General features: G+C 38.7%; 1 protein-coding gene across 1 annotated transcript; it reads left to right on the forward strand.

Moving 5' to 3' along the window:
* Positions 1-1,025: 1,025 nt before the first annotated feature.
* Positions 1,026-10,977, forward strand: WNT16 (Wnt family member 16; the record flags this gene model as incomplete). Its single annotated transcript, XM_079711751.1, has 4 exons — positions 1,026-1,241; positions 1,432-1,673; positions 3,483-3,769; positions 10,513-10,977. Exons 1-4 carry the CDS (start codon positions 1,147-1,149, stop codon positions 10,975-10,977), a joined length of 1,089 nt encoding a protein of 362 aa, XP_079567877.1. The 5' UTR covers positions 1,026-1,146.
* Positions 10,978-12,882: the final 1,905 nt, after the last annotated feature.

A 12,882-nucleotide genomic window follows, 5' to 3' on the forward strand; every position in this document is an offset into this window, starting at 1 on the left:
TCATAAGTGAGCTTTTAAAATTTGTCTTCAATGTGTAGCCCTGTCCAAAGTCTCCAAGAGAGACATAGTGTGCATTGGAGAGGAGGGAAAGAACACAGCCCTCATCTTTCTAGAGCTCTCCAGACAGCTCCCACTCACATTCTCTCTGTGCCCTCCATCTTCTGACAGTGCTCTCAAAGACTACGGACAATAAGCAAAACCGTAAAACGAAATCACCTAACACAATTTAAATATGGTAGATTAGATGCTAGGCTGGAATCTTCCCTTTCGATAAAAGTAAATGCCTGCACAGACGATGATCGATCTCAAGCTTGACAAGTATTTCACTCATTCGCTAAAGTCTCCTGACACGTTGAGACCTCAAGCAGGGTGTTGAAAGGTCAATTTTTTGGTACCAACTCTGACTCAAAAAGATTATTCTCCTGTGAGGTGAAGGAGAGGTAAGAAACGGGGGTAGTGAGGTTTTTCCATCCACTCCACCCAGAGGGTCATTAATCCAAATGAGACTGGGGTGGGTGGAACTCAAACATCGCCCATTCAACCCACACCTTCACCCAGGGTTGTTAAGACAGAAGCGCCCCTATCAATCTTCGGGTTGAATCAATACCCCTCCCGCAGAGACCCGCTCTCGGGAAACTGTGACAGGAGGAAAGGTCAGGAACACAGGATCTGGACCGGCTGTCGGGGAACAGCGGGCCCGAGCGCCCCCCACGGAGCCTGCTCTCAGCCAATGGGAGCCGGGATGATGAGATGAGGGGCCGCTGCTGGGCCAATCAGGCTCCAGGCGCGGCCAGGGGGAGGAGATGGGAGGAGAGGCCGGGGGCGATGGAGACAGAGCTACATCAACAGAAGTTTCTCACCTTGGAATGCGAGGGACGCTCCCGCATCTCCGGCACATCTTCAACTCGTCTCGGGAGAAGCGCCCCAAGCTACTTTCCCAACTTCCTCACGCTGCTCCCAGCTCGCGAGGAGAAGGCTGCTGAGAGCCCCTACCTACTACGGCTGACCTTCTTTTTACGTTGTCTGCAGGGAGAAAGGAGGCGAGGGACAACTTGGTGCTGGGGAACTGACCTCTGTCCTGGTGGGCCTCTGGCTGGGGAAGGTCGAAGAGGAGTGGCTGGGCCTGGGAGACTCCATGCGGGGGCCATGGACAGAGCAGCGCTCCTGGGACTGTCCCGCCTGTGCGCGCTGTGGGCAGCCCTGCTCGCGCTGTTCCCCTGCGGAGCCCAAGGAAACTGGATGTGAGTACGGGGGCAGCAGGGGCGCACGGGGTTTGTGGCAAAAGGGATGCCCAGCCTCAGGGAACTTTCAGCTGAGGCTGGAGAGGAGAGGCGGGACCCTAGGGCGGACGACCTAAATTTCGGGTAAACATCTGGGATTGGGGAGGAGAGCAGGGCAGCGGCTGACGCTAGGGGCGGCCGTGTCTTACAGGTGGTTGGGCATCGCCTCCTTTGGGGTTCCGGAGAAGCTGGGCTGCGCCAACTTGCCGCTGAACAGCCGCCAGAAGGAGCTGTGCAAGAGGAAACCGTACCTGCTGCCGAGCATCTGCGAGGGCGCCCGACTGGGCATTCAGGAGTGCAGGAGCCAGTTCAGATACGAGAGATGGAACTGCCTGGCGGCCGCCGCCGCCCCGCCGGACACCAGCCCTCTCTTTGCCTACGAGCTGAGCAGCGGTGAGGCACGGGACGCTCGCAGCTGGCGCGGGACGGAGGGCAGGTCCTCTAATTCTTGTAAATAAAGAGTGCTTGCGTGGTCCCGTCGCTCCCTCAATCCCCAGAGAGGTCCTTTAGTGCAATGAAATTGGGGACGACGGAAGCCAGACCCGGGTGCAGGTGCGGTCCTGGACGGGGTGACACCCCAGGTCCCGAGCGGGGCGCGTGGAGCTGTAGCTCTTCCTCCTTCCCGCGGCGCCCGGCCGGAGTTGGGGAAAAGCTGACACTCCACCCCGCCGACCCCTCGGACCCCGTAGCGCCCCCCTACGTGGGTGACCAGCTGGAGAAACATGATGTCGGCTGCAGGGAATGCCGCTGCCGCATCTGCTTTGATTTAAGCAGCTCCGCGGCGCACCGAGCCCTGGCTAATTGCAGCGAAGCCCCAAGCTGGTTGGCTCCTTACAGCACCGGGAAGACGGAATAATGGCGATTTTAAAGGGACTGTCCCGGGCAGCCCCACGTGAGACTAGCTCGAGCACTACTTTAGTTCTCCCCTCTATTCCTTTCCTTCTACCTTTTCCCTCCTGTGCGCACAGCCGCGGCGCGGGAAGCTGCAGTAACACTTCTACCGGCCTAGCAGTGACTTGGTAAGGATAAAGGTACAGAGGTATCAGCAGATTCAAAGAATTTCAGGCCCTGGGCGCTGAAAGATTCTTAGTTGTTTTTCACATTCATTTCGGTTCCCCCTCCACCTTTGACCCTTCCCCGCCGGCTCCCTACACTCACCGCCGCCAAAGCATCGCTTTTGCCCCGCTGCGCTTTGGCCGGCACACCCTTCCGAAGGAGCCCTGACTCCCTGCAGAAAAAATAGAAAAGAAGAAGAAGAGGATGTGTTCTTCACAGTTGCTGAAATGTAGAGGCATCAGCTGTTGAAAGGGTTTATTGGACAACGACGTGATAACGTTTCTACTCCAATCTAAACATCTCCAAAGGGGGGGGAAAAAGTCGCCTGCTGAGTCCCTTCTAGTCCATTTTATTACTGTTTTAATGGGACTTTAATTTTCAAAAATTTTAGCTCAAAACCTATTGCAGGTGTGTTACATCCATATTCAATATTCAATTGTTTTCCATAACAATTCTTTTTTTTTTTTTTTGCTGATGACATTTCAATTATCTTTAACTGCCTTTAATACTGTAAGAGGATATAATACTGTATATGAGAATATTTATATAATATTTAACTTTCATATTAATATTGTTTTTCAGGATATCCTGAAAAAATCAGTCTTTGATGTGAAAGGAAACTGCAACATTTATCTCCTTATTGCTTTGGTCTTTGCTTAATTATAATTTGCATTCTGACGTGTATTTTTTATACAACAAAAGTCATACCAAATTTTTCAGCTTGTGTTTTCTGATAACACATTTTAAATTTAACGAGAAGGGTGAGCGGGACTCCTTTGGGCATTGTATCACTATTTACGTATCCATATGAGGGATTTTAAATTCAACGTGTATTTATAGAATTTTTATTGTCTGTTAAGTGCTGAGCTGGATGCTGACATACATTTCAAATTTAAAAAATAAACAGATGATATTAAGGTATGAGGACAATTTATGATATACAATATAGGAAAATCATACTGAAAATTAATGTTGCTTTTTTAAAAGCTGAGAACAATATGAAATTGTCCTTTTTAAAATATGTACTCATTAAAGCACCCATTGAAAAGTTGCTTCCCTGATAAGAAGATAAGTAGAAGACTTTGTTATGAACATAAACAGAGAACGGTATGACTCACTCATTTAGCAACTTATGTTTTATTCTAGGCACCAAGGAAACAGCATTTATTTATGCTGTGATGGCTGCAGGCCTGGTGCATTCTGTGACCAGGTCATGCAGTGCAGGCAACATGACCGAGTGTTCCTGTGACACCACCTTGCAGAACGGCGGCTCAGCAAGTGAAGGCTGGCACTGGGGGGGCTGCTCTGATGATGTCCAGTATGGCATGTGGTTCAGCAGAAAGTTCCTAGATTTCCCCCTCAGAAACACCACGGGAAAAGAAAGCAAAGTACTGTTAACAATGAACCTACATAACAATGAAGCTGGAAGGCAGGTATGTATTAGAAAATGGAATAGAAATCCAGTGCCTTTAGGTAAATAACACTAGGATTACGCTTCTGGATCAATCTGACAAAATGGTTTAAAAACCAAACGCTTGCAGTCTAAGAATATATATGTATATGTGTGTGTGTGTGTGTGTATATATATATGTAAAATTATGTGTATGTTTATTATATATGTATAACAGCAAGTATATATATATATATATTCTTTCATGAGCCTGTACAGACCATATTGATTTAGTTTAAGTTTCCATCTGATGTGAGTTGAATCTTGTTATAGAATATATTTGTGATTTTATAGTTCGTATACCTAAAACACCAATTACAAAATAACAGAAGTACAAGTGCCTGTTGGGTCACTTTATTCCACCCTCTTAGATGGTTAGTTGCAGAGCCAGAATAAGACTTACAGTATCTGCCTTTCTAATGGGACTGAATCAAATTTCATTTTTTCAAATTTGAATTTTCATTATATTTTTAAATCTATATTTTAGTAGGCAATGACATCTAAAGAAGTTATCAGTTCTGTGCTTACTTTCTCTAGCAAAACATTCTTGAATACATTAAAGAATTCACAACTCAATATTTTTTGTAAAACAAAATTTATTTAAGGGAAGTAGTTGTGTTATTACAGAGCAATGTAGATCCACTGTAAAAACTGATAAATACAGATAAATGTAAAGCAACTATAGATATATTAAATATTTTGATATTTAAAAATATAGATATATTAAAGATCTAGGGAGAGGGAAATTTGAAGAATCACATCTAATTAACCTCTTTTATGAATTTTTTAATGCTAAATTTTCTTAAAATGGAGTAAATTTGTAGCTTAATTTAACTTTTATGTATTTACCTTAATGAATATTGACATAATAAGCTTTGAGTTCTACAACATAGTTGAATTACTTGGTAATTCATAGTGACTTTCCAAAAACAGTCAAAACCTCTCTTAGGAATATAGATTTTCTATTTTGTAATAATCTTTTCAGGATGGGAATATCACCACATATCCTATATTATTGTAAATATTCAATAACCTGTAAAGGTCCCAAAGTAGTCATTGCAATCTGCCACATTCTCCTGCAATAAATTAAAATGAGTTGCAGTATCTCTTAAGAATATTTAAAGTATATGCTGCATTTGTTTTACATTTTTGGAAAGTGAATAAATGGAACTCTCTTGGAATAGTTGCAAGTTTCAGCCAGTTTTCTTTACTTAACCACTTTGGTTTAGAATACAAAAACCGAAAACTCAATAAATATGTCACCATAACACTTCAAATTCAAATTTGACTATTCAGTTCTATTTGAATATTGATTCAAAACGTAAGATTCGAAAATAGGAAAGTCAGTAAATAGCTGTGTAAGCTTTTCATTTTTTTGTTTTGAAATTTTAAGTTAATTTATCTCACTAAAGTAACTCCTGCTAACACCATAGTTATGCACAGGTCTCTTCTTGATAAAGTTTTACATATAAAAATCATTAAATGAATGAGTTTTTGCTTCAATTTAAATAATATCCAATAAAGGAATTTTTATTATTTCTAACATATTAATATAAAAGAGGTTAAAGGTAATTAACATTTGTTCTTTAAAACTCTAAACTAGAGAAAAACATCAAGTCAAATTAATACATTTTAAAAACAAGAAAACAATTGAATAAATATTTAGTATCACCTTAGACCTTAAATCTTCTTTAGTCATTCTTTAAATAATTTGGTAGAGACTAAAAAAGCTTTAATCAGAAAACAAAACTTCAAACTCATGTTATAATTCATTCTTTTGAATAAAGCTGTCTCCAGACTTATGAACAGTCCTAAAGTATTCTAAAATGTATTTTTATTAGCAATATTAGACAGCTATTTAGTTTTATTCCATCTTATGTGGCTTTTTTTCAAATTAGGTAGCAATATTTGCCTCTGTAACTATTAACTTTGATCTATTTATATTCTGATTTTTTTTAAAAAACATACAACTATTCAGCATCAATTTTAATCTACTGTTTGTTGGCAATAAAACAATCTCCTCACTTTACTGAGGTTTTCCCTATTATGCTAATTACGCCAAAAAAATTCAGCCTTTAGGTATATACGCATTTTGTGTAAATTTCAGTTTTCTCTACTGAATCTTTTTTTTTTTTCCCCACATTGGTCTAGATGGAATCTTAAAATATTACAAAATATTACCTGGATATTTTGAGGGTACTACACTGATGTTTTTGTTGGTCTTTTCTCGTGAACTATTACAATTCAAAACATTTTAATATTTTTCTTTCCATTGGTGGTCAAAAAAACAAACAAACAAAAATAACCAACACCAGCACCAGCACCGGAACAACAACAAAAATCAACCAGGTTTCCAAGATATTACCTAACGTGGAAGAACAAAAAACTACATTTTCAATATTGGCAATTAGCAGTTTAATCTAATAGGTATACCCTTCTGAGTAAGGTTCAAGGTCTGCCTTCAATTGAGCTGATTTTCCTCATCTCAAAATCCCAAACGCAAAACGTAGGAAAACGTTCAGAGAAATGTGGGTATGGGCTCTTAGTAGTGCTGTGAGCAGAATAGATGATTTTCTAACCGTTGACCTTAAATTCTCACTTGGTTTCTGACACCATTCCTAAAGTTATGACTCCAAGAATAATGTTGCCGAATGGTGATTGTCTAACAGAACGATGTGATGTCTTCCAGGGGCAGAACTTCTGAGAATAATATGACTTGGAATATTTATAGGTATTTCTTTTGGTGTGCTTAAAATATTTCCATTCTTCCCATGTTCACCTCACAAACTTTTAAGCTTCCCTACTCCATAATTTGTTTTATGATGAGTAACTCAAAAAAGTGGCATGGACTCCACCCCAAAATTTCATTTATCTGTTTCAAGGATATTTACAAGTACTTGAACAACACACAAGTGTTTTGCTTTTCAGCAGGTTCATATATATTTTGGGACTGAAAGGGACAAAATGGGTCAGAAAAATAGGAATACTACAATTAGCCATCCAGTTTATGTCACCGTTTTCATAAAAACTTAAACAGATCATCTGATAGTTGACAAATGAAATGTCACAAAATGTTCCATAACAGTTGGGTTTTTTTAGTCATTTCTGTAAAGCTTGGATAAAGCAACCTACCGAAAAACAATCACCTCCGGCTGTGTTACCTCTGAGTCAAAACTAACTCCTTAGACCACTTCTCAAACAGTTTCTAGTTTTACATTAAGTGTTAATGATACATCTTTCCTATTTCCCTTCATCAGAAATTTATCAAACCAAAACTTAACATAGGGAGCCCAGTAGATTAAATGCTATGCTCCTAATTGCTCTCCCATAGTTTAAAAATATTCCACCAAAATGTGCACATCTGTTTGCAATAGTTAACAAAACATTCCTCTGTTAATATCTTTATAAACCTTTACAACTCAGCGAAGTAGAGAAAGGAATTTTCTCATAACCACACACAACTCATTCGCTTGCTCTTCTCTTACTTCTCCTGTTAGAAAATCACTATGCTATCACTGCATCTCAGAATGGCTATTTGACATCAATTAAGAATCCTAGCTGAAAAGCTCCAGAATATATATTTTTGGAGTGTTCATTCAATTTCCTTAAATATATTTGTATTTTCCACTTTCATTTTTCTCTGTTCTACCAAAATTATCCTGCTGCATATAAAGACTTTATATCATATATTACCATCTATCCTTATGGAAGACAAGTGTCTCAACCAGGCTATTTATTTTTCTGTCAAATTGGAATAATAAGCAAGTACACGTTCATGAACTACCTACTATATGCAAGGCATTTCTTCCTATAAAACTAAATCAAGTAAAATAATTTATGAAAATGTGCTCTGAGAGTTAAGTTCTGTGTGTGTGTGTGTGTGTGTGTGTGTGTGTGTGTGTGTACATGTTATCTGCCCTTGAACTCTGCATTTCATCACATTCTCCTAGTGGTGGTTGCATTGCTTTATTTTATCCCTATTTGTCCAAGTTTCTTCCTTGGAGTCTTACAAGGGTATAATCATTTAAATTGCATGTCAAGTTCTTTGTCTTTCTATCCTAGAATACCAATATGAATAGTATTCACATATATAATAAAAATACTATTTCTTTTCTTATACTTATCATTAAAGACAAAAAGGTAATGGAATCGAAAGATAATGAATTAAGTTCCTTAAAAATATCTCTAGAAAGTTTAGTTAACTCCACGTATTTAAAAGTTTCTAGTTTTCTATGGCAGGAAAATCTCCCCAAAATACGGATACAAATTCAGCAGGTGGTATCCCTGGATTCAAGATCAGTTTTCCCTCTTATCCTTCACACCTGTGCAGTAGTGTGTCACTCTTGTGTCCTAACACTGTTGTGGGCTGAGGAATTGGAGGAAAACCCAGCCAGATCAGGGTCCCCCAATATCACTGACTTCCTGGCAGTGACTCTTTTGTTGAAGAAAGTGGTCTTTACTACTTCCTCTTGATTCAGATTACCAACAGAGGATGAGTTAAAACTGTTCAAGTGAGCTAGACTAACCATTCAATGAGTATTTGGTGAGCATCTATTCTGCCCTCCATGCTTTGCAAATTGGCAACACCATAGGTGATGTCTGAACTGGTTAATAAAAGAAAAAGTCAGCTCCTCAGTCAAGAATCTGAGCGAGAGGCAGCTCTAAATCACTAAGTGATGACTGTAACGGGCGTTGATCAGGTTTAAACACATAAAATTACATTCTTAGATTTTTGGCTTTCTTTGGACAATTTGTTTTGCTGTTACCTGGCATTGATTGAGCTCTCTTTTTCTCATATCCTTTGGGCACTTAAAATCTGAACAAAAGTAGGCAGATCACATTAATTTGAACATTTATTTGCCTGGAGACTTTTTAAAAGTGGAAGGCTTTGTGAATATCAAATGCCATAAATTTAACCAAATAAGCTTGTGTGCCAAATTGTTTTCAATTGAAAGGTAAATTTTACCTGAGATAATAAGAAATAGACATATCTATTCGCTTCTTAGTTTCATGAGTTCAAAACAAGCGTATGTGTCGTATCCTATAAAAGACAGTGTTTAAATGTTGTTCGGTTTATTATTTTAAACACTAATAAAAAGTATTGAATATTACACAAATCAATACCATATGCTCTCATTCAAGGCTGCAAATATAACAAATTGTTTGAAATACTCTGTCTCATTAGATAGTTCAGAAACTTTAGTTAATTTGTTAGGAAATGTAACATTCCACCAACATGTCAATGTCAACTGTGGTACAAAATAACAAAGTAGAAACCCCTGTCATTTTATAGTTTTGATAAGAACTGTAAGTGGAATTTAAGCGGTGGGGTTTTTCCTTTATTTGGCGAGATTACACACATAATTTCCAAGTTATCAAATGGCTAGATCCATTTTTTATTTTACCCAGCCTGTTGACAGAATGTCAACTCTCCAGTTAGTCCTGACGATTTATTAATCTGCCCTGCCATCCTCTGGGGATTGAAGGAAGTTATGCTGACTGGCCGGTATGTAAGAAATTAGAACTATAAACTTTTATTTTAGAAATCTCTGTATTGTTTTTGCACGGTTAGCCCCATTTGAAATTTTATCTCAACTCTTACCGTACCTTCTTCTTCAGGGACAGGGGGCATTTATTTTGACCTTAATGTGTGTCAGGCAATGGACTCTAACCCATGTATGTAATCTCATTGAATTCGTCTATCTGAACAGAATAACTCAGCACTTAGAATTGAAAAATCATATAAATATTATACCTTTTCTATGTTAGGAGGGTGCTACTGATCCATCAAGAGTAGGACATATGTTTTGAATTAATTTTCCAGAAGAGGGGAAGAATTGGCTGGGAGCCACTGCACTCTCCAACCCCTTCTTTTGACCAACTTAAGTTGGTTAGTCAGGATTTCTCATGTGTTCTGTGAGCAGGGGATAGCATATCCCCCCAAACCCCTGTGAATATAATTGACTTTTGCAGTGATCAAACCTGAGAACTGTCAGTTCAGTAGCTCTCATCCTTGGATGCTCTTGGAATCATCTGAGCAGCTTTGTAGAAGTCATTGCCTGGACCCCACCTTGACAAACTAAATAAGAATCTCAGGGGTTATTTGTAAAGTTCCACAGGTGTTTCTGTGTGCATACAAGTCACCTGAAGCTCTTATTAAAATGCAGATTTTGATTCCGCAGGTTTGGTGAGGGGTCTGAGAGTCTGTATTTCTCACAAGTGATGCTGGTGCTATTGGTCCATGAACCACACTCTGAGTAGCAAGGTGCTAAAATGAACGGTATCGGGAACATAGAGACACTAATGAACATCCTCTCACACCCAAAATTAAATGAGAGATTAGAAATAAAAGTAGCTTCCCTTTGTTATCTCAGCTAATCTCTGTTAACATTATTAGCCTGGTCTGCGGCTTTAAATTAGACTCAGAAAGGTTTGTTCTGTAGGGTGGAGAGAAAGACAAAACATTTGAATTCTAAGCCATCTAAAAGATCGTTTACGTGCAAAATCATCCTTATTTTTAAAAATTATTATTATTTTATTTCTATTATTTAACTGAAGTATTTTTAAACTATTATTATTTTATTTTATTTTAATTGAAGTGTATAACCATCGTTTTTATACAGGAGTAAACAGATCCAGAAAGTTAAGTGATTAGGCTGGTAGTGCTTCTGTTGTTGAGTAAAACACTTCATGAACGATGTTTCACTCAATTCCTGTTGGTTTCAGGCTGTCGCCAAGTTGATGTCATTAGACTGCCGGTGTCATGGAGTTTCCGGCTCCTGTGCTGTGAAAACATGCTGGAAAACCATGTCTTCTTTCGAAAAGGTTGGCCGTCTGTTGAAGGATAAATATGAAAACAGTGTCCAAATCTCAGACAAAATAAAGAAGAAAATGCACAGGAAAGAGAAAGATCAGAGGAAAATACCGATCCACAAGGATGATCTGCTCTACATTAATAAGTCTCCCAATTACTGTGTAGAGGACAAGAAACTCGGGATCCCAGGGACCCAAGGCAGAGAGTGCAACCGCACATCAGAGGGCGCAGACGGCTGCAACCTCCTCTGCTGCGGCAGGGGCTACAACACGCACGTGGTCAGGCACGTGGAGCGATGCGAGTGCAAGTTTATCTGGTGCTGCTATGTCCGCTGCAGGAGGTGTGAAAGCATGACTGATGTCCACACTTGCAAGTAACCACTCCAGCCTTGGGCAAGAGTCCCCAGTGACAGATGTACAACGGGAGTGGCTCCCACTGTGCTGGGCTGGGGAGCCTGACACCTGCCTCCTCAGAATTCCCAGATCCTCGAGGCTCTCTCAGAAGTCCCTTTACCTGATCGATGTCAATGTCACACACTAGGCATGTAGATTTCTTGGGATTCTAAAACTGAAAATGTTTGAGTTCATATGCTCGTGGTTTAGGGAACAGATACTGAGGGGCAAGGAAGATAAACTGTCTCGTAAGCAAGAAAGAACAGGAAAGAGCCTTCATGCCGAGAGACCTGGTCCATACTCAGGATAAGATCCTTGACTATGGAACTTGGTTATGGAACTCAATAGTGGTGGGTGAATATTAGTCATTTAAAAAAGACATCTATTAGAGCAGCAAGGAGCAGTAAACATGAATCTCATTCTCTGAGTATTTTTTATGAAGAAATCATACTAAGTGTTGGTGCATAGAAACAGAAGGTGTTGGGACAGGTTAACAGAAGCGGTGGGTGCTTACTTAACACTTTCACTCATTTCAGAAGAAAGAATCTTCGTAAGTGATATAACACCCTTAAAACATGTTTGTTAGCGATATTTCGTGACAAAACAAAAGAAGCAAGATGTAAGAAGCAAAATGTAAAAAGCAAAATGTATGATTTGGAGTTTAAATGACTTTTAACCAGGAGAATTGATCTAGAAGAGTATCAGTGAGGTATATAGCAACCTTTATCTTTGGCTTCACACTTTCATTATAGACCAGCTTCCACTATTAAAAACTCAGCTCTGAAATACTGGAGGAAGGGATCCTGAAAGCATGTGGGAAAATCAGAGGTAGAAATATAAAGGGCTCTCGTACATTGAAAGGAAAAGCACCCTTTAAATGTGTAAAGACAGTATTTTGTTAAATTTTTTTATATTTTGTAAATAATGTTTTTAAGTTATATGATATATATTGAAACTTAAGATATTTTTTGCCAAAGCCCAAGAGCTAAGGCAATAAAATTATCTCAGAAATAATAGTAGCTTCTGTTTCCTTTCATACTATTAACTTTGACATTTTTTCATACATTGAAAAAGAAGTTCACTGAGCAGTTAGTTATATGGACGTGTATTTCCTGCCAAAATGGCAGCTTTATATGTTGTAAATTAAAATATGTGGCTATATATTGACAATTGTGCTATTTCAGCAGTCAGATTAGTTGAATTCTGTTCTCAATTAGTTATGTTTAACTTGTAAGGTTATTATAATAAATTATACAGTAAAAGTCTTAACTGGAAAAAAGAATCTAAATCAGAATAATGATCAATTTGTGGATTTGATATCCTGGATATTTATTATGTTGTGGGAAATGCTGCATTTCCATGTGAATTTTGAGTGGTCTTTCTTGTTTTAGTATTCATGCATGTATATTCATGATATTTTACAAGGTTCCTGGTGAAAATTACAGGGCTGTATTTAAGGTGGTATTTTAATGTAAATGCTATGTTTTTTATGAATTGTTAAATATTTCAGTATCATATAGAAAAAATAGATTTTCTAAGTTCAGAATGGACAAAGAAAATTCTCTTTCTCAAAATAAGCTAAAGAACTGTTTCCCTGCTCACCCTGGTCTCATTCTATTTCCTTTCAATTTTATTTAAAAGGCAAAGCAATAATTTGTGAAAAAGAGCAAACCATGGAAAATGACTCTGATCTAATATTAAAATCAAGGCTAAACATTTAACTGTGACCCTTAAAATTTAACAAAATTACTATTTACTGAATGAGAGACTCCAAAATGACAAATGAACAAATACAGTGCTTATTTAAGAGTGGTTTACCATTTTTTAGCATCCACTGATGAGAATAACCTGAAAAATAGACACTTATTCTTATGCCTTTTTTTGCAAAGT

Source organism: Hyperoodon ampullatus (assembly GCF_949752795.1).
Source record: "Hyperoodon ampullatus genome assembly, chromosome: 9".
NCBI classification, from domain to species: Eukaryota; Metazoa; Chordata; class Mammalia; order Artiodactyla; family Ziphiidae; genus Hyperoodon; species Hyperoodon ampullatus.